General features: G+C 41.4%; 1 protein-coding gene across 1 annotated transcript in view; it reads left to right on the forward strand.

The window, feature by feature from the left end:
• The window catches only part of adamts10 (ADAM metallopeptidase with thrombospondin type 1 motif, 10), a 45,912-nt gene that overhangs the window by 12,023 nt on the left and 11,282 nt on the right, over positions 1–22,607 (forward strand). Inside the window, exons 5-17 of the mRNA XM_083911528.1 lie at positions 3,026–3,194; positions 3,640–3,842; positions 4,823–4,906; positions 7,464–7,609; positions 8,758–8,801; positions 9,278–9,383; positions 11,855–12,001; positions 12,290–12,431; positions 13,659–13,766; positions 14,221–14,366; positions 16,164–16,227; positions 16,436–16,538; positions 21,853–21,986. Coding sequence (XP_083767654.1) covers positions 3,026–3,194; positions 3,640–3,842; positions 4,823–4,906; positions 7,464–7,609; positions 8,758–8,801; positions 9,278–9,383; positions 11,855–12,001; positions 12,290–12,431; positions 13,659–13,766; positions 14,221–14,366; positions 16,164–16,227; positions 16,436–16,538; positions 21,853–21,986 — 1,596 coding nt within the window. The remainder of the gene's footprint in view (positions 1–3,025; positions 3,195–3,639; positions 3,843–4,822; positions 4,907–7,463; positions 7,610–8,757; positions 8,802–9,277; positions 9,384–11,854; positions 12,002–12,289; positions 12,432–13,658; positions 13,767–14,220; positions 14,367–16,163; positions 16,228–16,435; positions 16,539–21,852; positions 21,987–22,607) is intronic.

Raw genomic sequence — 22,607 nt, forward strand, 5'->3', positions numbered from 1 at the left:
ATACTAAAATTTGGTTTTAATTATCTTGAGAGATAGACTTTGACATGAGGCGTCCATGTTTGTTTGGTTTACAGACAGTTTTGTATTATTAAGTGCCAAGTCGGCTGTATCAGAGCTTTCTCAAAAATCTCAATCTTTCCCTGTTGTAATTACGACTTGAATTTTGATGTGAACACTATTTAAAACTGATAACTCCAATACAACATGAACAACAAATACTGTATGATCAGTATGGACGAAACGTACACGGCCGTATGAGCAAAAGTTTTTATACCTGCCTCAAAAGACCACAATGTGGTCATCACAGAGCAAGGCAAGACTCACTGAATTATACAAATGTGGATATTAAGCACAGAGTGTCTCTCCTCAAAGGCATTGATGTTGTTGCACTCAGTAATCAACTGCAAAGAAAGAGAGAGCTTCAGAGAAAGAAGGGCATACCCTGCATACTTACTCAGCTCTGCAAACCTGGCCAGTCACTACGTAAAGTGGGTGGGATTGTTGGTTTCAGAAAGTTACAATAGTTGTCGTAAGCAGCCCATAGTTTGGATCTTTCGAAGTGGAGTTATTTATCAGTAGATGGTGGTCGGCACGACGCCAGTTTGGAGAAGTCCTTACATGGAAGCAAAGCAATGTACTGCTGTGGATGGTGCCACACAGCACATTGCATTTTAGCCACCTAAAAACAGGACTACCTAAAAGAAAAAAACTTACAGAACATACTTAAAAGCGCATTATCAGTTAAGTCCATGCTATTTTCAAAATACAATTTGTAAGTTCCTTACCCTTTTAAAACTCCATGATACAAATAAACTAACCGGTTGAGGCAGCGTTACACCAGCAACTCCCGCGTTCTGCGAGGTAGTTTCTGTTTTTGTCAAATAGAGTCTGGTGGCTTTGAAGAGAGTGATCTTACGGCTTATATTACACATAGTTAATTTGTTTTCTCCGTAGTGTCATCTGTGCTACATCGGATTAAAAATCTGATTGTAGATCTGCTTTTTTTAATAGCTTGTGCTTTTGATACCATCAAATGTGGATATTGTATTGTTTTGAAGCAAGTGGTACAGAAAAGTATCGGTACTTTTGACAACCTTAGTCTGACAGCAAGTTAAAGTGGTGAAAATAAATACTTACAAATACAGCAAACACTTAAACAGATGACGATTGTTTTTTAGGTAGTCCTGTTTTTAGGTGGCTAAAATGCACTTTGCTGTGTGGCCCCGTCCTATCTGGACCCTGTCTGCTTCTCCAAGCTGAGGGCGTGCTGACCGCTGGTCCATCTACTGTAGGTTATACACTGACTATGGATAACTACCACGTACAACCCTACTTCAAAAGATCCAAACTATCCATTTAACCTCTACCTATAACTCACAATGCATTGTGTTCTGGCATGCTCTCTTGGGGCTGTTTAAAGGCAGACTGGGAAATGTAGGAGATAATTAACTGAAGCTGTGGTCAACAATGCAGGATATTGGAAGCAGTGCTTTGAGAAAAAAAAACCTGAACTGAGGGCCTTTAATCTTCTGCAAATTTTAACAGTTTTCCAAAGTGCTCTTTTGTACCACTTACTGTAGCGAAGCATCAATTCCATTTCATTTATTTCCCACTCTCATGAAGTCATCAGCTTGTTAATGCCCCAAACTAAGAGATCAAAGTTAGTTCCCCCTCTGAATCACTGGACTGGATCACTTAATTGTGATGCATCATTGTGTTGGCTGAAATAACGTCCCTGCATTCACAGCGCTGTGTATCTCTGTGTCCTCTCACTACAAACAGCAGGCTCCACAATAACAGTTGTATACACAGCTGAGGATTAGATGTGTTCACAAAGCGTTAATAAACAGCACACGTAATTACTGTTGGTCAGACCAGCATGAGCACATTCACCATTGAGCGGGCGGTGTGTCCAGAGGAGCATCACTAACTATATTATGGGATTAAAGGCACTTTGAAAGCTGCCGCAGTGAGTCGAGGGGAGACACTCGCTCTGACCGGGGCCAACACATCTGAGCAGATTCAAAGGAAGTGTTAGTGTATCGCTCTCTGTCTCACTCTCGCATTTTTCTCGCTCTCATTCACTCTTTCATGCTCTCACGTGTGTTTGTCTTTGTGTGTGTGTGTGTGTGTGTGTATGTGTGTGTGTGTGTGTGTGTGTGTGTGTGTGTGTTTGTTCTGTGGGGTCCAACAGAGGACCCTGAGAGGGGACGGCGTTTGTAGTGGGACATTCTGAACACAAAGCGATATGATGATAATGTTAGGCTTGTATCTCTAATGTAGAAGTATTTCTAATTATAAATTATTAAATAAATTGCAAAACACTTGTTGGATAGTCTGACATGACCGTAGACCTTAAGCATAGTCGTAATTATGACATGTGGCATATTATTGTACATTTATGCCCATGTTTATCCTTTATAGTTTCAATGTATACTGTGTCACTAAGGGATTTGTAGCTGCTTATTATATTGGCTGAAAATTAAATTATAAAAGCTACTCTAAATGAGAGAATATGTTGTAAAAATGTAATAGATTGCTGTTTATTTAATAAAAAATAAAAAAATTAATAAAGATTTGTTCAAACTATTTCAATAAATAAATGAAGGGCACAAACTGCTACAACACTAAACATTGTGGTCAAAATCTGCTGCGCTGGAAGCTCAGAGGTTGTTATGAAGTCCCGTGCTCTCCAGCTGTCAGTTTTCTGACTCATTAGCACCAGGATCCCTCAGAGGGCCTCTGATTCAGTTCTGCTCTCCTCACCTTACCTTGCCTGCTTCGTTGCTCATTATTCTTTGTCAATATGAAGAGTATAAGTGATTCATTTCTGTCATATCATTGAAGGAGCATTTGGGATGATCCATATTTGTGGCTAGCAGTGTTATTCGATTTATGAACATGTGTCGTAAAGAATCTGTGTAATGTGACATTTGTGATATTTGTTCCATGAAAGCAATTATTCCTGTTATTCTATTTTACTCTATTTTATTCTATTCTTTTCTACGTATCTGTCTCTCTGCAGCAGGGGGTGATTGTTGCAGGGGGAGAGGAGTACCTGATTGAACCCCTTGTCTCACCAGATAACCAGACCAGGACGGAGAGGGGGGAGAGAGCAGAGGGGCGCCCCCATGTGGTTTACAAGCGGTCATCGCTCCGCCATCAGTACAAGGGCCAATCCTGTGGAGTCATTGGTAAGAGGAGCGATATTCTGCTCTTTTTAGTGGCAGCAGTATGGTCCAGAGTAAACGGCCCCGGGCTGATTTGCATAGCAGCAGAAGATTGTGGTTGTGTCTTAGTTCCCAGTTGTGATTGGGTGTGTCTGCGTTGCAGGGCGTTGCTGAAAAAGCAACAGTATGTTCAGAAATCCATCTTTTGAAAAATAAAAGTAAAAACAAAATAAACATCCAGCTTTTTAATGCAGTGCTTTTATGCAGCTCTTTGTCCATGGAAAATGTGTTCAGGCATCATTGTGATTGGTAAAGTGTTTCAGATTTACATTTACGTCTTGGCCTGTTGGCCTGCTGGCAAATGTACAGTGAGTGATGCTGTTTTAAATGTATAATTGGCTGAGCTGATGTGCTTTTGTGTGTTTCTTCTCATCGTACGATATCAAAACCTGAGTGTGATCTTCCTCAGATGAGAAGCCGATGAAAGGCGCATCATGGTGGCAGCGAACTCTGAAGACGCCTCCCCATCATGTTGGTCGCGGCCAGCTGCCTCTGAAGCGCTCAGTTAGCCGGGAGCGTTACGTGGAGACGCTGGTGGTCGCCGACAAGATGATGGTGGCTTACCATGGTCGCAGAGACATTGAGCAGTACATCCTGGCTGTCATGAATATTGTAAGTTTCACAACACAAAATACTTACATGCACGATGCATTAAAAAGAAACTTTCCCACTGCCGTTGGAGTTTGTCTTATGAAAAGCTTCATGCCAAGGAGTCGACTGAGAACCACTTTAGAAGAGATTAAAGCATAGAAACGTCTAAAGTGACAGAAATAGGTTTCAGTGCTTCTCTAATGCCAAGGATTAGTTAGACATTAACTTTCTTTATACATTTAGGTGTCAAAAACTCATATTAAGTTGAAATAAATTAGATTTAGACTCATGCAGTTGCATGAATAATGCTCAGACATGGAAAGAAAAACAAAAGTGTAGACTTTTTTTATTTCTCCTTGTGGATGCTGCACGTTCTAGTCAGACAGGCTTAGGTTGTATGTCATCATCTGTACTGTTTCTTGTCACCGGGGATCTTTTCACACACAGTTAATCACTTTAAACCTATACACACACGTGTTAGGAATGTACTTAATGAAGGGTTGGTCAGCTGCCACAAAGCAGGTTGTATCCGGAGTGTTGGAGAATCACAGAAGCCAGCAGCGTCTCTTTAGTGCTGTGGAGCAAAGTGGGCCAAATTTCACCAGACATCACTAATGACAAGTGTCTGAGTGCAGCTTTAGTGCTAGTAGTGGTTTTACCTTGTTTTTTTATTACTGTTGGTGCTTTAACTCCTTTATAATCATTGGCCCTTGTGATGCAGTGACTTTACAGCTCTTTTAAGATTCTCATACTAGTCGATAAGTGTTGGTTGTATCTTAAACTTGGTAAAGGCACGAGACAGGGATGCCTTCTTAGCACATGCTGAATCAGGTTTTTCCTTACAGGCTGAGCTTTCATTCTCTAGGACTTCTCTTGCGATCGCAGTGATTTATGATGGTTTACACACTATTTCTAGTGTTGTCTGAACTCGAGTGTAATGTGCTCAACTGGTGTATCAGCTGTTTTTAAGACTGGTCTTTTCTTGTTTCCCTGGAGGTCAGGTTGCCAAACTGTTCCAGGATTCTAGCCTGGGGAATGCAGTCAACATTGTGGTGACGCGGCTCATCCTGCTCATGGAAGACCAGGTAAATAAACTTTGTCATCTGTTGTGGTAAAGTTGTACAACCCTCTCCTATTTGTATGTCTTTCTCTGCTTGTCCTCATTACCTCCCCGTCCAGACTGCACAAAACTTCTCCCTGACCAACATCTATGAGCTCCTTGTTGTGTCAAATTGTTGGCTTAAGTGTCTTTTCTTTCACCATCGCGGTGGACTCTTGAGTGTGTAAGTGGCTCTTGTCAGTGGCGGCTGTATTGAAAGAGACGGGAGGCTGTAAAGAAGAGGGAGATGGGTGAGGAAAGGCAAAAAAGTCAGGATTTAAGGGGGGTTTTGTACGTGTCAGACAGAGCAGCCTTGTGACTGTCCTGCTGGTTACCTTGGTGATCAGTGACCTCTCTGGCCGCATGACGCACATCCAGGGTGTCGAAAAGCTTAAAGTTAGATTTAGACGCTGATGCAAAAAACATCAGCATCAAAATTTCCATAAAAGGTCATGCAGACCTTCATGATCCCCAGACTATGAATCCTCCAGACTTTGGTGATCCTCTATATTGTAAAAGAGCTTAATGCTCAGTCAATTTTCCCTGAATAAACAACGATTGTTGAAGATGATGAATCTTCTAGCGTCACCATGAGGTCGACTTTGGTACAGACAATCATGTTCTCCCCAGGATGATTTGAAGCAAATTTGGTGACTTCTGGTCAAAACTTTTATTTATCTTATACTCTGATTTATAAGGGTGAGAAGTTCAGCCATCCGTGAGGAACTCGGAGTAGAGCCGCTGCTCCTCTGCGTTGAAAGGAGCCAGTTGAGGTGGTTCGGGCATCTAGTAAGGATGCCCCCTGGGTGCCTCCCTAGGGAGGTGTTCCTGGCACATCAGGCTGGGAGGAGGCCTCGGGGAAGACCCAGGACTAGGTGGAGAGATTATATCTCCACACTGGCCTGGGAACGCCTCGGGATCCCCCAGTTAGAGCTGGTTAATGTGGCCCGGGAAAGGGAAGTTTGGGGTCCCCTGCTAAAGCTGCTGCCCCCGCGACCCGACCCTGGATAAGCGGTTGAAGATGAGATGAGATGAGATGAGATGACTCTGATTTATAACTAATACTGCAGAACTAATGACGTTTCCATCAATGTGTACTTTGCATTGGGTGCAAAAATGTACCTACTAAACGTAAGCATGTGGTCATTGTCATTGTAAACATAAAAACACACTGATGTTAGCATTTAGCTCGCTTTAGCATTGCTGGTTGCAGCCTCGCAGGGCTGTTAGCATGTCTGTTGAATGATGTAAGCAAGTGATTAGTGAGTGGTTAGAAAGGGCGCAGAGTTAAAATCCACAACATGCCACAAGGCAGGGGTTCAGCTCCTCAAAAGTGCATGACCTTACCGACATAGCACAGGAGATGACTGGGCCATCTGAATATCTAAAAACTGACATTATTAGCCTGCCATTAACAGCATGTGGAGAGACGGTGCGGCCGGCGGTGTAAGGTTGACCTTCTAGCAATCTGATAGATAAATCATTCCTAATTAAAGGAGTATTACAGTGTGGCTTTGAGGTTTCCTCCATAACTGTCTTATTAGGGAACATTTATGATTCATACTGTTCATACTGCCTCAAAATTAGCCCCACAATTTGCCGCTCGGATGTGTTTGTCATCTGACAGAGTAAAGGAGTAAATGTTAGGATCATTAGCGGTGGGCAGTATTAGTGTTGTTATTCTTTCTCCATGGACCGTTGAGGTTGAGGTCGGGACAGGAACGAGAGCAGTCTCGGCGAGCGGTTCTGCTGCTGGTTTCCAGGTCTGAAAACGGCAAGCTGCCCCTGGAAAATAAAATTGGGCCAGCAGTGGGCCCAGAAATGAGGGACCGTGGGATGAGACAATTACTAGTTATGTCACCACATGCATTCCTGGGTTACGAGTTCTCGCCAGCTGTGGCCAGTAGAGCACTCCCTCCACTCCTTCTCCTCTGCACACTCATAATACTACAGAGCACCTTCGCTCTAATCCTGCCTCCACACTGCCTTCTTAGATACTTAGATAGAGTGGATGGAGGTTTCTTAAGCCTTTTTAACCTGGAATCCAAATGTTTTCTCACCATGTGTGACATACATAATGAAGTTGCTTCCCAGTGAGATCCATGTATCTCCAAATTTACTGATTTTGAATTACGTGTACCTTTATTTATTCTCATACCTGTTTAATCCAATTTAAAAACCCATTGGATTTTCTGAAAAATGGAATGTCACAGTGCTGAAAAAAAATCCTTTTTTTATGATGCGTAGTTTTCACAGGACATTAAGACTGACATACTCGAAAAACAAGCCGGAAACACTGCAATACAGGAAGACTGGGGCTGGGTTATAAAAGCATTGTTGGGGCCTATCATCTGATTGTTGAAATCTCTCTTATGTTGACACTTGAATAACCTTAGATAATTTAATTAGGTGTCTTTGCAAAAAATATGAAATTGCTGGAGCTGTAATATCTTTTGTTGCGTTTTAAAATTGAAATACTGTTTAATTTCCTAATGTGTTTTTGAGGTTTTGACTTTGTATTTCCTCTCTTGTCTCTCTTCCAGCCAACACTAGAGATCAACCACCATGCAGGGAAGTCTTTAGACAGCTTCTGTAAGTGGCAGAAAAACATTCAGCACCGGAGCAGCTACGGTAACGCCATACCAGACAACGGGATTGCTCACCATGACACTGCTGTGCTTATCACCAGGTTAGAAAAACAAACAGATAGACTGTAACTCTGTTCTGCAGCTTTTTTTCATTTATCAATAAAGGTTATTTAGAATAAAGACATTCTTTGTGAAGCTAAAAGAAAAAAGGTTTTTGTCACAAAGCGTGGGTGCAAGGCAAGTAGCTGTATTGTTGTTACGTATATGTACAACACCCTAACCTTCCTACAGCCAATTCTTGTAAACAAAGATATGTTAGGTCTGTTTCCCAGTTCATAGAAGGGTTAAACAGTGTTTCCTCTAAGCCGAATTCTTACATTCCCAGCCCCTATACTCATAAGTCTTCATCGAGCCAAGTCCGAGAAAGTGGGGCTGTATCTTGTCCTGTCTGAGGTGACGATAGCTGGGGCGGCTCTGCCCAGCTCAGCATCTGGAGAGAAAATGTAAAAGACAGATAAAAAGAGGGAACGAGAGACAATGATGGATTTATTTTTTTGAAGAAGGCAGCCCAGAAAAAATGAGAAAGGACGAGAAAGAGGGCAAAATCAAAGCAAAACGTCTTTGAATCTGACAGCGCTGCTTTCCCTCAGTTTTCTCGTCATTTCTCTAACTGTGCTCTGTTACTGATACTGATGAGACAGACAACAGTGGTAGACGCATATTAAGCAGATAAAACAATGATGCTATTGACTGAGGAATGTGAAACAGCAAACAACACAACCATGGTTTGGTCAGAGTCATCTAAATGCAAAAAGGAGCCTTGCAGAGCTGCAAATACCTTCCTCTTCCTCCTAACAGAATGTGCTATAAGCTTACAGATAGACAAATGTCTTGGGGTTTCGGTGGAGGCTTTGTGAGAACACTTGGGTTTTTAACGACAGGATTTATCAAGCAGAGGATGGAAACTGTCCAGACAGATGACACCACAGTGACCGTCCATGATTTCCTGCTATTGTTCTTTTAAATCTATATCTGTCTGCTATCACTGCTGTCCACTGTCTGACCATAACATCTGTGTGACTGTGTCGGTCACACATCTGTGGATGTGCTGCATGTCCATGTCAAGCGTGTTTGTACGTGTCTGTCTGCATATGTAAGTGAGACTGCATCTGTAGAGTGGTGCTGCTTCTGTTTGTGTGTTTATAATTATTAGTTGAACAGCCTGGTTGATTTTCCTTCCTGTCTGCAGATACGACATCTGCATCCAAAAGAACAAGCCCTGTGAAACCCTAGGTAACACACACACACACACACACACACACACACACACACACACACACACACACACACACACACACAAACACAAACACAAACACACACACACACACATGCTTGTACTCTAGCATTCCCTCACCCCTAAGCCTGACTGCAACCTTCACAGCTAAATGCTTAACTTCAACCCTAAAAGCAGGTCTTAACCCTCAACTTTGAATCTTCACCCCAAAGTGAGGGCCGACCATTAAGATTGGAAACTCAAATAGGTCCTCACAAAGACAGATGTATCAGAGCACACACAAATATTCTCTTTCACACACAAAACAAATAAATCGCTTAGTTTCATTCATCGGAAGGTGCATTATGTGTGTTGTTGTATTTGAGTAATGGAAACTTGATTAAAATCACAGAAAGAAAGGGTTGCTACACTTAGGGTAAAAATTAAAGGAAAATCAACATTTAACTGAACATGTGTGTGTGTCTGTGTGTGTCAGGCCTGGCTCCTGTAGGAGGGATGTGTGAGCCCGAGAGGAGCTGCAGCATTAATGAGGACATCGGCCTGGGAACAGCCTTCACTATCGCCCACGAGATCGGACACACGTGAGTGAAACGCGCGCACACACATACACACACGCGCACACAAACACACACACAGACACACTGAATTAGCCATTCTATCGGTGTGACTATAGGGATAACAGCTGATCGGTTGGTCATTCAGTTGGTCAGTCGGTTGATTAGTTGGTTGGTCTACTTTGAGTAGTTGACTTCCAGAGTGAACTTTCTTGACATAGATTGAATAGATTGTCACTAGAGCTTATCCATCCTGAACCAACTTCACAAAACAGAGACAAATATATCAATGGGAATGACGCAGGTTGACACGTTTTCACTAATTTGTTGCATGCAGAGATCATGTTCATTAAGCTCTGATCCACTGAGACTATGGAAGAGAAGTTCCTTACCCGGTGTTACTCACACTGAATCCCTACCACATCTATGGTTATTGTTCTTCAGAAAATGTCCCTGAAGGACTCCCTAAGTTGTCTCATGTGTCTTTTCTTGTGTTCTGGTCCAAGATGAACCCTCCCTCCTCGGATTACTCCTCCAGATCTCCAAGGACGGTTTATGTAATCTGTAACACCATGAGTCATTTCCATCCGTTGAGGATGTGTTAATAGTTGTATATTTTCTTTCGGTCACATTATTTATATGTGGAATTAGTTACATGTGGAGTTGGTGCAGCACCTGGAGATGCCTCTGTTTATATCTGGATCCCCGGCACACTTGTTTTACTCATTTGCCTGGTGTAGCTGAACTGTATTACTCAGTTACAAGCAATTGTATCTGCCTGTGTGCTTTATTTCTGTCATGAATACAGTAAATCAAGAGGTTACTGAATTTATCCCTCTTTTTCCTGGAGAAACCAATTGAGTTGGTTTATTTTTGGGAAGTATCTTCCTAGCTCAGAGTAATTGAGTGTCCCATGGCATCATGTCCGCACACAGGCCTGAGAAGTATTAAGGCAGATGGTGGATCATTCGGGGTCCTGGCTCCCTAATGATTAACACAGATAGCTTTCAAGTACTCAGACCACAAAGCTTACGAGCCAAAATGACTGGACATAAAGTAGTGTGCTGATATATACAATCTGTTTCCTCTGTCTCAACAAAATTAACATTTGTTTTTAATTGTTGTATAAATTGTTTTGACATCACAGTGCAGCATTAGATTAAAGGCAGGCCTCTTCGCGGTGGAGGGGACCCACATGAAAAGACAGGACTGATCAAGACAGAAATGACTCATGAAAAGCTTCCAGAGCATTTATATTTCAGGCTCAAATGCAGCTACTGTGAGTGTCATGGCTGCATGCTGTAAATGAAAAAACACCAAATGGACAACTTACACTGTGTAACTTAAAGATCATGTCATCATCATGTGACTTAGATCATGTCATTTATATATCTGTTTACCATATCATGTTGAACATGGAGCATTTTGAATAACTAATCTTCTGGACGATACTTTTTATATTTAGTTATTATTATTATTTTGTTATTTCAGTGTTTCGGTCAGTAGTGTTCAGTTTTCTATCCTGCAGGTTTACACAGTAAATTGCATTTCGAAAGTCACAAGAAATCCTGGAATAATTATGTTTACGATGACTTTTTTCAATCAAAAATCTCAAGCGTTCTGTCTGGTTCTCAAATATAAAGATTTGATGCTTTCCTTTGCCTTATATGACCGTAAGTTAAATATCTTTGGGGTTAGGACTGTTGTTTAAATAAAGTAAAACAGGCATCAGTTGCATCGGGCTACATTTATCTTATAGATAAAACAAAGAATCACTTAATCAAGTTGTAATCACAGGAATAATATTAATAAATAAATAAAATAATCATTACTTGCATCCCTAGTCAAGTGTGTTAGTGTACTGTTTTGTGTGAATTGTCAAGTATTTTCATAACGTTATCATATTAAGAGAGAATATAAATTTGACTTGGGTTGTAAATGATAATTTTCACTGTTGGTTAATCTGATGATTAATTTCAATAGTGAAAAATATTAATAACATTATATCACACTTCTTGGTAGCGTCATTAAATGTCTTGTTCTCTCTGATCAACGGTCCAAAATGTTTAATTTACAGTGATAAATTAAAAAAGAAATGCAGAAAAATCTTTAAAAATATCAGAAAAAATATTGCAATTACTACTCGATTCATTGACTCATGATGATAATAATGAAACATGGTCAGAGATTTTGAAAGAAGGTTAATATTTGTTACAGCTGAGGACTACTCTTTCACATTGTGGGGACCTGCCACTTGAACGTCAATAATAACTTTCCTGTGGGTTTATTATTCAGGTAATATATCCTTTCTGTGGTTTGATGTTGATGTGATTCATTTTGTCAGACAGGCCTCAGACATTCAAACCGCCACATGTCTGTTCTTTCGACTCGGTTATCCACAGTGATCTTTTTTATCCACCGTCCTCGTCCCTGCTGCAGCGAATATTACCGGTCCAAGCGGCCTCAAAGTATTGTCACTTTTTCATCATGGGCTTTAGGTTTGGGATGAACCATGACGGTATGGGTAACGCCTGCGGTCCACGGAGCCAGGAGACAGCCAAGCTGATGGCTGACCACATCACCATGAAGACAAACCCATTCATCTGGTCCGCATGTAGCCGGGATTACATCACCAGCTTCCTGGAGTGAGTCAGCCTAGTCAGATATCTGCAACACCATAAATCATTTGGTAATTGGAGGTTAGAGAGAGAAAACAAATCACTTGGATGTCAGAGTTGCATTTTTGATTGTCAGAGAAACACTCGGGTAACAGATAGATCTTGACAGAAGACAAATACATTTCAATTTGTCTATCTTCAGCCTGTTCAGTGTCTCAGTAAAACTTTTTTTACTTTGGATATTATCAGAACAAACAACTGAAGCATCGCCACAAACTGTATATTTTAATCCCACTCCTTTTTGGTGTGCTTTAGCTCAGGTATGGGCTCCTGTCTGAACAACATCCCCCCCAAGCAGGAGTTTGTGTACCCCACCACAGCACCGGGTCAGGCCTACGACGCAGACGAACAGTGCCGTTTCCAGTACGGTGTCAGATCGCGACAATGTAAATATGCGGTGAGTGCTCTGTCTACACACTTTTCAGCTTACGTTTCCTCCTTCTTAACAATGCTGTTTATATTAGAATGCTTTTTTTATCACTATAAGCAAACATATCGTATGGTTGGATATAATTTAACAAGACAGGTCAAAAGCTCTGTGAGGCTGTACTTTGGCAGTGGAGCTAAATGCTAACTTCATCAAACTAACATGCTCAATATGACAATGTTAACATGCTGAAGTTTTGCAGTTTTAATCGTTACTGCGTTCACCATCTTAGTTGAGCATAAATGCTAACATTACAGCTTAGACAGAGAGGAATGTCATTCGTTTTGCAGGTGTTTAGACCAATGTTGTGCCAATCCATCCAATAATTGTTTAGATATTTCAGTCTGGAACGAAGTGGTGGACTGGCCAACCAACCAATCAAGTAACCCTTCCATCCATAGAGCAATATTTCCCACAATGGCCAAAGAAATAAACGGCATGGCAAAATCTCTCACGGTTGACAAAATGATGCGTCTCGTCCAACTCAAATCTCTAGTTGTCCTTCAATCACTTCTGGAGAAGTAGCGGCTCCAGTTAAGTCCATAAAGGTGTTAATACCTAGCAATTACAGCTTTCTGTAAGTTCTCACTTTTTAAATGTGTCTTAAAATAATGCAGGTGGCTCTAAATGGATCATATACTGTAGAAATAATTATATATTTTTTAAACCTGATGAAGCCTATTTTATGTTGAATAAAAGATTTAAATAATAACCACAGATTTAAAAAAAAAAAAAAAAGAAGTGAATTTCATATTCATGATGGAACCTGACTGACTTCATGTTTATTTTTTAACTTACAATGTCAGGTATTGGTTGGTAGGTTGTGTTCCTCCTGTTCTCTCTTTTAAATCGGCCTCTCCGACAACGTGAAACATCTTGCAATGCCTTCGCTGAATACAGCATCCACTTTATTGCGTGGTCAACTTTTACGGGGCCAGGTTCGGAGCGAATGGACATCTGGAACCGCATACAACTTTATAGACTCATTACTATCGATACTATGTGGTCAGAGCATATGTACACAATAAAACATAATCCCATGTGTTATAGGCATCGCTGTAGAGAGAGCACAGAGGGAGGTGAACAAGAGTGTGTCTGCTCTGGTGTCTTCATAATGGTCTTCTATCTATCTATAGCAACACTGACAGGTTGTCTCTCTCTCCTGTGTTCTCCTTTCACACACACAAACACACACAGGAAGTCTGCAGTGAACTTTGGTGCATGAGCAAGAGCAACCGTTGCATTACCAGCAGCATTCCCGCTGCAGAGGGAACCATCTGTCAGACCAACACCATAGAGAAAGGGGTAAATAGTAAAATCAACCTTTTTCTTACATTATTCTTTTTAGAGCTAGGGCCCTTTTGCCACACGAGAATGTGTCAGCTGTAGGTAAAGCCTGATTTTGTTCATCTGGGGCTGTTTCTCCTTGACTCTTACAATAATATAAAAGCAACACATTACTTACTTACTGACTCATCTTGGCTGTTGTTTTGTTTGGATGACATGATTCCCAATGAATAACTTTATGGAACTGGCCAAAATCACACAGAAAAGCAAAAAGTAAAAACAACGGTCTTTTGGATTGTAGGATGAATTGTATTCTCGGTTTGTCCTGCGTTTTTCTCGAGGATGACAACTGGCTTTACAGACTTGACAAGTACAGACTAACGTAAAGAAGAATTTTGTCATTGTTAATGTGTAAATTCTATGTATCTGACCATGTTGTTAAATACTGTATATGTGTGTGTTTGTGCTGCAGTGGTGCTACAAGAGGGTGTGCGTGGTTTACGGGACTCGTCCGGAGGGCGTGGACGGGGGCTGGGGTCTGTGGTCACCCTGGGAGGAGTGCAGCAGGACGTGTGGAGGGGGAGTCTCCTCGTCTAACAGGCACTGTGACAGCCCCAGGTATGGGCCTCAACTGTGGCCAGTCTGAAACGCAATAAAATCCACAGCCCTCGTTCTGCTGAAGCCTCAGGAAATTGTAATGTTTTCATTGGTGGACAGGTGGATATCGCTGTTTTCCGATCAGAATATCAAACCCTCAGTGTGATGTCTGCTTAACAAGGCCAAAATGGGAACATGTGCTTCTATTTTTGTTTTATAAACTTGTGCCAAGAACCTGCAAATTATTTACACAGAAAATTTATAGTGAGACACATATTGTGATGCAATATGGGACTATAGTTCTGAAAGGCAATTTTAAACACTCTCTGTAATACCCATATAAAGAAATATAGTTATGTGCTACGTCAGTGCTTCCCAACCAAGGGTACTTGGTACTACATTTACCAGGGGGTTCATGGAAATATAGTCATGTATCTCAACTGGTTTAAAAAACTATAAAACAATTTGAAAATGAAAAATATGTATACACATACATACTGAGTCATCGGTAGCTGGAACAAAACGTGTTGCACATGAGAGTACATGAAAAGTAGTTAGCAAGCGAGGAGAGAGAAGTTTGCTAATGGTAATGTGTAAATGCTATCTTATTTTAATTGTATGAAAAAATATTATATTACAACTATATTGTAAAAAATTGCAATAATGGTTCGAAAAGATATCACTGACTTCCCATACAATAACGTATCAACTTCAAGATCCTCCTCACCACCTACAAAGCCCTAAACAACCTCGCACCCTCAAACCTCGCACCCAAAACCAAACATCGCACCCTCGCCATCCAGAACTCAGAAACACTGCCTTCATTCAAGAGTCAGCTTAAATCCCATCTCTTCAGGATCACCTACAACAACTAAAATCCACCATCATGCATCCTCTGTTCTTCTATTAATGTGATGTTCTTTTGTTCTAGTGTTGTTTAACATGCTCCCTGTTTGATTGTCTATTTTTTATGTGTGAAGCATCTTTGAGTACTGAGAAAAGCACTATATAAAATTAATCTATTATTATTATTATTTTTTATTTTTTTATTTTTTTTTTTGTGAACCATGTTAAATAATATCCACTTATTGATAAATCCAAATGAACACATTCGGAACCTGATGAGTGGTGTTGATGAAGGGGTACCTGAATCCATCTGACAGGGGTGAGGGGATACGTCTTAATAAACCACTGTGCTACGTTACATAATTCAGTTCCAAACAATGAGGTAGGAAGAAAAAGAGCATCCTCTGAACCTCAGGTCTGGGTATCAGAAAAGAAAGAAGAGTTAGACGGCTGCATCCTGAGAAAATTGCTCATCAGTTTTACCCGAGAGAGGAAACTCAGATAAAACTTGAAGCATCAGGGCTGAAATCTTTTTTTCCAGCAGTGCAACCATTTGTATCCTGTATGAAATAATTCAGATACTCTGAATCGTCACCAGATCCCTCATCTGGATTCGATTAAACTGAGAATGAACTGACCCAAATCTGACGGTGTTCTTTCGTATCATCTCTGAGCACATTTTCTTTTGCCTCCGTTCTGTTTGAATTGTGTAAAGTGCAGCAGAGGCAGTCTTTCGACGACGGCTGGCTGTGTTCCTTCTCACCTGTTTTTTATTTTTTATGTAGAGGTGTTGGTCTGTGATAGACAATGAAGCAATAAAAGAGACAGACGGCAAGATTGAAAACACACCGGTGAAGGCAGACAAAGCGGATCAGGAGCCAGTGCTGTGTGGTGATGTGATGGAGGTTAGATCTTGTTAAATTGTACTCAGATGTGACTGACTGGCCCGGTTCTCTTTGTGTTTGGTTGTAGGCCAACTATTGGTGGAAAGTATTGTCTGGGGGAGAGAAAGCGCTTCAGGTCCTGCAACATTGACGTGAGTGTTGCTGCTCTCTGTCGTCATCATTGATTGGTCAACATGCAGTAATCAAAATCAGGAATATTATTTGATTTAATTTGATTTGTATGTGGTCATTGCGTGTGTGCACGTGTGTGTGTGTGTGTGTGTGCATGTGTGTGTGTGCGTGTGTGTGTGTGTGTGTGTGTGTGTGTGTGTGTTTGTGTGTGTGTGTGTTGTCCTACAGGAGTGCCCTGCAGGCTCTCGGGATTTCCGTGAGATTCAATGCTCTGATTTTGACATCGTTCCTTTCCGGGGAAAGTTCTACACCTGGAAGCCATACAGAGGAGGTGAGTGAAAAAACAATCTCTGGGTGTGTGTGTGTGTGTGTGTGCGCCATGGTGTGATCTCTACCGCAGATCTCCTCTTTGCCCTTAACATCCCCCTCAGCTGTATGGAGTATTTTAGCGCCACCAGCAAACAGATGTTTTCTGCAGAAAGCTAAACCCGGCTTTACGCCACCTGACCAGCAAAGTTAGCGACTAGCTAGTGGATATTTACCACAGAACTTGATGTAGATTTAAATGCATAACTTATTTGATAATTCACTGTTAAATGAGGGATTTTGCATGATGTGTTTCCTTTTGGTAATCACGTACACACTGTTGTTTAGAATTATTACTTGTTATGCAGCTTAAAGTTACAATCTCGAAGATCTCCTTTCCGTTCTCTTTGGCGGCAGCGATATGGCTCCCACTTTCAGTTTCGTCATCTGTAGTCATCGCTCTTTTCTTTCTTTGTTCGCCCACAGTAACCGTTTGCAGACGATAATGCTCGCAGAGACCGGCAAAAAAAAACAACAGTACTCCACTTCACACATGACTGTCATGATGTCACTAATAGTGCGCCGCTTGAGGTTTATCCCGCAATTGTCGCTACAAACACCCAGTCATTATTAATCAACTTATTGAAATGAACATCTTCAAGATTGTTAAGTTAAGGGATGACATGAAACCAAAGACCCCAGCCAACCTCAATTGTTTATATTGTGATTACATAGTCGACATCTTAAAAACCCCTAGGCCACCAGGACACCCTCTACTACCTTGGATTAACAAGTAAAAGATTATGTCATCAGCACACCTGCAAGTTCACAAACAGAAAAAAAACACACGCAGCAATTTATAGAAAAGTGTTATATCGCTAGAAACAAACGGCAAGTCTTCTGTGACACGGTGATGCTGCTCCACTTGATTACCAGAATTTTTTGGAAAAGAGAACACAAAACTCAAAGTTGATTTAGAAGAAAAGTTGAGAATATTAAAGGTGAACAGAGGAAGATGGTCAGAAAGATTTGAGCCAAGGAGATGAACAGAAGTCAGGAAACAGTGTGTGTGTGTGTGTGTGTGTGTGTGTGTGTGTGTGTGTGTGTGTGTGTGTGTGTGTGTGTGTGTGTGTGTGTGTGTGTGTGTGTGTGTGTGTGTGTGTGTGTGTGTGTGTGTGTGTGTGTGTGTGTGTGTGTGTGTGTGTGTGTGTGTGTGTGTGTGTAGAGAGAGAGGAGAAAGTGAATCGAAGCTGCAGACTGCCTCCTGTCTGGCCAACAGATGCTGGCTGCTGAGAGCCATGCGTTCCCACAATGCCTTGCGAGAATTCCTCGCTCCTGATGAGCACTACACTGGATGTGAAAGATAAATAGTTTCAACGACATAACTGCCTTTAATCTAGCCCTCCAATAACATAATGGCTTACAGAGATAGCCGGCCAGCCAATTCCAACTTCAGGCAACAAGTGCTCCTTTCATCAAGTCAGCTGATTTTACAATGGAAATCCCTTGCAGCTGTTAAAATAGGAACAGTGCCATAGACTCTGTCCTGCGTTAAGGTCAGATCACACCGCCCAGCCCCTTCCCTGTCCTTTGCAGCCCTCTCACTCTCTCATTTCAGCTTTCGCTCTTTTCGCTTTTGCCCTCTAGCTCAAGCAAGACATCTTCTATTTCTTCTTCTTGCTTTTTTTATTTGTCGTTCCTGCTCTGGTCTCCCCTTCTATCACTTTATGTAGGTCCCCATTATGCAATCTCTCTCTCTCTCCTGACTCTGAGAACAGAGGGAGCCTTTCTCTCTGAGCACAGGCAGCCAAGGACAGTTCATTAAAAAAGGTCTGTCGTTTAAGCTGCCTTTTTTTTAAACAAACAAACTGCTCCATATTGCTGTTCTCAGTCCAGCGGCTTTCACATTCAACCTTCACACTCCGTACAACACGCCCTGCGAGCTATGATACACACACACCCCGCTGCAAGCCACGATTGCCCTGCCAAAGCTAGGCACCATGGGAATTGTAGTTTTCCGAGGTCTGACCACTTAATCGTCTGCAGGCTGTGCCAGTACATACTCTCTCTCTCTCTTTCTCTCCTTCCCAGTACATACTGTACCTGCTTCAGCACTGCCAGCACAAACAAACACAGCCCAGACTGATGTCAACAGCCACTCAAATTGTGGAGCTGTTGGCGAGCTGCACAGATGAATGAAGGATATATACCACTTGGCTGGAGAAGACCTCTAGCAACAGTCTGTGTGTGTGTGTGTGTGTGTGTGTGTGTGTGTGTGTGTGTGTGTGTGTGTGTGTGTGTGTGTGTGTGTGTGTGTGTGTGTGTGTGTGTGTGTGTCTGTGTGTGTGTGTGTGTGTGTGCGTGCGTGCGTGCGTGCGTGCGTGCTATGTGTGCATGCATGTGTGTGGGTCTGTCAGGGCCAGTGAAAGGACTACAGAGGAAATAAGAGTGAAAGGTAGTATGATAGTACAGTATAATATAGTATGTGATAGTGTGTCTCTAGATGTGTGTTTATTTATTAATTTTCTTTGAGCCACTAATTAATGAACACATATGCACTTTACACTAACATTTTAAACAAAACCTCCGGCTGGGGCCCTTCTGTGTGGAGCTTGCAAGTTCTCCCCGTGTCTGCATGGGTTTTCTCCGGGTTCTCCGGTTTCCTCCCACAGTCCAAAGACGTGCGCGTGTTAGGTTAATTGATGACTCTAAATTGCCCATAGGTGTGAATGGTTGTCTGTCTCTATATGCCCTGCGATAGACTGGCGTCCTGTCCATGGTGTTCCCTGCCTCATGCCCAATGTCAGCTGGGATCGCTGACCCCGATAGGGACAAGATGTATGAATGAATGAATAGTTAGTTAGTCGTTAGTAACCCATTGGTTAGTAACTTGTCATCATTGCTGTGGTTCTCCATCTTGCATTTTTTCAACTCAAAATATTGTTTTGAGGTGTTGAAAAATGATTTATAGAATCACAAAAATTATATTTTGGACCAAATGTATATTCATCTCTTTCTTGATTTTTCTAAAATGTATTGCATTTTTATGCCTCAGCGACAGCGACAGTCTCGGCTGGAGGCATTACGTTGGTCCCATTCTTACGAACGTGACACCTCAGCAACCCCTGGAGGGAGTGTCTTCAGATTTAATAATAAACTGATCAGAGAGGTCAAAGGTCATTGTGACCTACAAACCACGTTTTTGTTCATAACTCAAGAATTTCTAAACTAATTATGAACATTTTACACAAATGTCTAATAGGAGAAAATTATGCAGTGATGAAATTATATCTGCAAAAGGTCAAAGGTCAACTTATTTAACGCCATAACAAGGGGAGACATTTGGTCGGATACTGACTTGGAAACACTAATCTCCAAACTCTGGTGAAAGTTTAGATCTTCTGTGCTGCCAGATTAAAGATGTTTGTGAAGCATCAACGCTTCACCAAAAAAAAACACTTCATACCTTTTATTAAGTTCCTTCACAAGTCTTAACTACATATATTAGTAAGCCTGGACAGTTTGGATGTAAACTGCAACTTCACTGGTTGGTGGAGGCAAACAACTGCAAGCTTAGCTTAAGTTAAAATTTTGTCAGTGTAAATTCAGGATCCTGTGCATATGCAGCACATATTTTGTACGAGTGGGACAAAATATGGATACACAATATATCGTATTACTTCCTCTTGCGATACATTATCGATACACTGGGTCCAAATATCAGTATTTTATTAAAGAGAGAAATGTGTATTTATTGCATTAATGTATTACTTATTTTAGTTTTCTGTCAATTATATCTTCTCAATTGTATTTTGTGTGTGTGTTAAAGACACTTATCTCTATGTACTTTCTTGTACATTGATTCATCTCAGTTGTCAAATTCTGTTAAACGAACATCAAAGTGCAGTGAACAAATAATAAATAAATAATTCCTGCTTTTTGCCTTTTTAGGGATATTTTTTCTTCAGTTACACAGATATCATGATGTATCACGGATGATTGTCTTGCAGTGTATCGAGTATCGCAGAATCGCTGTAACACGTACCGTCATTAACGTGGGCAGCGTATCGTAATAGTATTGTATTGTGAGTAAACCTGATATTTTGCGATGGTGATGAAGTTCTTAGTGCTCTGTCTGTGAATATGTATACTTGTACGCGTTCATTGAGGTAGTATTCAATAGTTTCTTTTTCTCTGTGTGTGTTTTAGAAGCAAGCAGGGGCCTAATCACATTCAGCTGCTTGTTCTCTGGTTGTCAGCACTGAAAAACATTTCCTACTCCCCTGCAGACTCTTCTTTCTTTAATCCTGCCTTTTCTCCCTGCACCCCTCGTAAGGACGTGATGCGGAACATGTGCGAGAGAATTGCGTGTCAATATAACACTATTTACCGCATGCCTCATTTAATAGAATTCAGATTGTGTTGAAATATGTCTTGAAAAACAATCTTCCGACATCTATTTCACTACATCGTCTCTATTGTCACATTGATCTTTAAATCAGGCTTCATGTTTGGTGTCAGTGGCCCTTCATTCCTCAATCAGGTGTTCACAAAGCCAATTAAACATCCCACATGACTTGCAGAGCTGCGAGTGAACCTGACGCTTGGTGCGGGAGTTCAGTTTTTGGGCAGTTGCCCTGCAGGAGGTTTGACTGCTGTCATTAGCCCACATTTAAATTCGGCACAGTTTGGGATATCTGCATTTGCTCAGACTGCAGAATTCTGGCCGCAAGCTAGCAGGAGACATTCACTGGGCAAAGATCTAATTTTAGGGGCATCAGAGAAACAAAGCCGATTTAATAATGTTTTTTATCTCAAACAATCTCACCTCAAGCAGGGGGAAGCCCTTTTTTTGTCGTCTATATCAATAACTGGGATAAGGTGTACACATCAGTGTCCCGGTACCCCAGGTAGCATATTAAAGTTTCTCATACATGGGATAAGGGCTTATCCAGGTTTCTGAAAACGGGATATGGCGTTTAGATTATTAAACTCGTGAACGGGATATTCCAATAACTCGATCAGAAATACGGGATATTTAATTGGACAAGTAGAAAGAAAACGGTGTGACCTCCAGGTCTATTTAGTAGATGTTTAGGCCTTTTTATCACATCACCTAATCTTTATGTTGTTTTATTAATGTTACTGAATGGCCGATGCTGTTCGTCCTAAAGTTTAGTAAAGTGATTATAACAGAAAACTACATAAAAGAAAAGTTTTTTGTTGAGATATGATGTGTGCAATCAGTCTATTGAAAGTCTTTAAAAATGTGTCTTCCTACTGAACATCAATCGTGTGTGTGTGTGTGTGTGTGTGTGTGTGTGTGTGTTTGTGTGTAGGTGGGGTAAAGCCCTGTTCTCTCAACTGCCTGGCAGAAGGATACAACTTCTACACGGAGCGTGCTCCAGCTGTGGTGGACGGCACGCCTTGCCGAGACGACTCTCTGGATGTGTGTGTGAACGGAGAGTGTAAGGTGAGATAAGACCTTTCCGTGTGTGTGTGTGTGTGTGTGTGTGCGTGTATGTGTGTGTTTGTAAGCATCCATGCAAGTGTTTAATTGAAATACATTAAAGCCATTAGACGTCTGCATGTGAGCAGACAGTTTAAGCTGCAGCGGCAGAGTGGAGGATCAACAGGAGACTGAGATAATATTGTTTATACTCGCTCTCTAGACTCTGGAGAGCCGCCACTGTCTAGTTTACACACTGACTGCTGACGATCATCACAATCAGCTGCTTAACTGAGAAATTGTCTTAACTTTGGCAGCGATCTTAGATTCCCATTACCGATGCTCTCTCTTAATCTCTGCGGTTAATGAAAACAAAACATCTAACCGCTGCTCATTTTAAAAGTGGAGACCACCTGGAGCTCCAACAGGATCCTGGAACGCATTTTGACACCCACATGGCCCATTTGTTAAAGGACGTCGACCAAAAAAAATGCTAATGGTTCAAATCGTGCAGTTTACATGGATGCTGTTGATTCCCAATCTGTTGTTAGTTCCACTTGTTGTTTATTTTGGATGTAGCTCTTCTCCAAAAAGTAAGTAGAAGCTTGAGATGGGGAGAAAGAGATGTGAGGACAGAAGACGAAA

The sequence above is a fragment of the Echiichthys vipera genome, assembly GCF_963691815.1.
Source record: "Echiichthys vipera genome assembly, chromosome: 3".
Classification (NCBI taxonomy): domain Eukaryota; kingdom Metazoa; phylum Chordata; class Actinopteri; order Perciformes; family Trachinidae; genus Echiichthys; species Echiichthys vipera.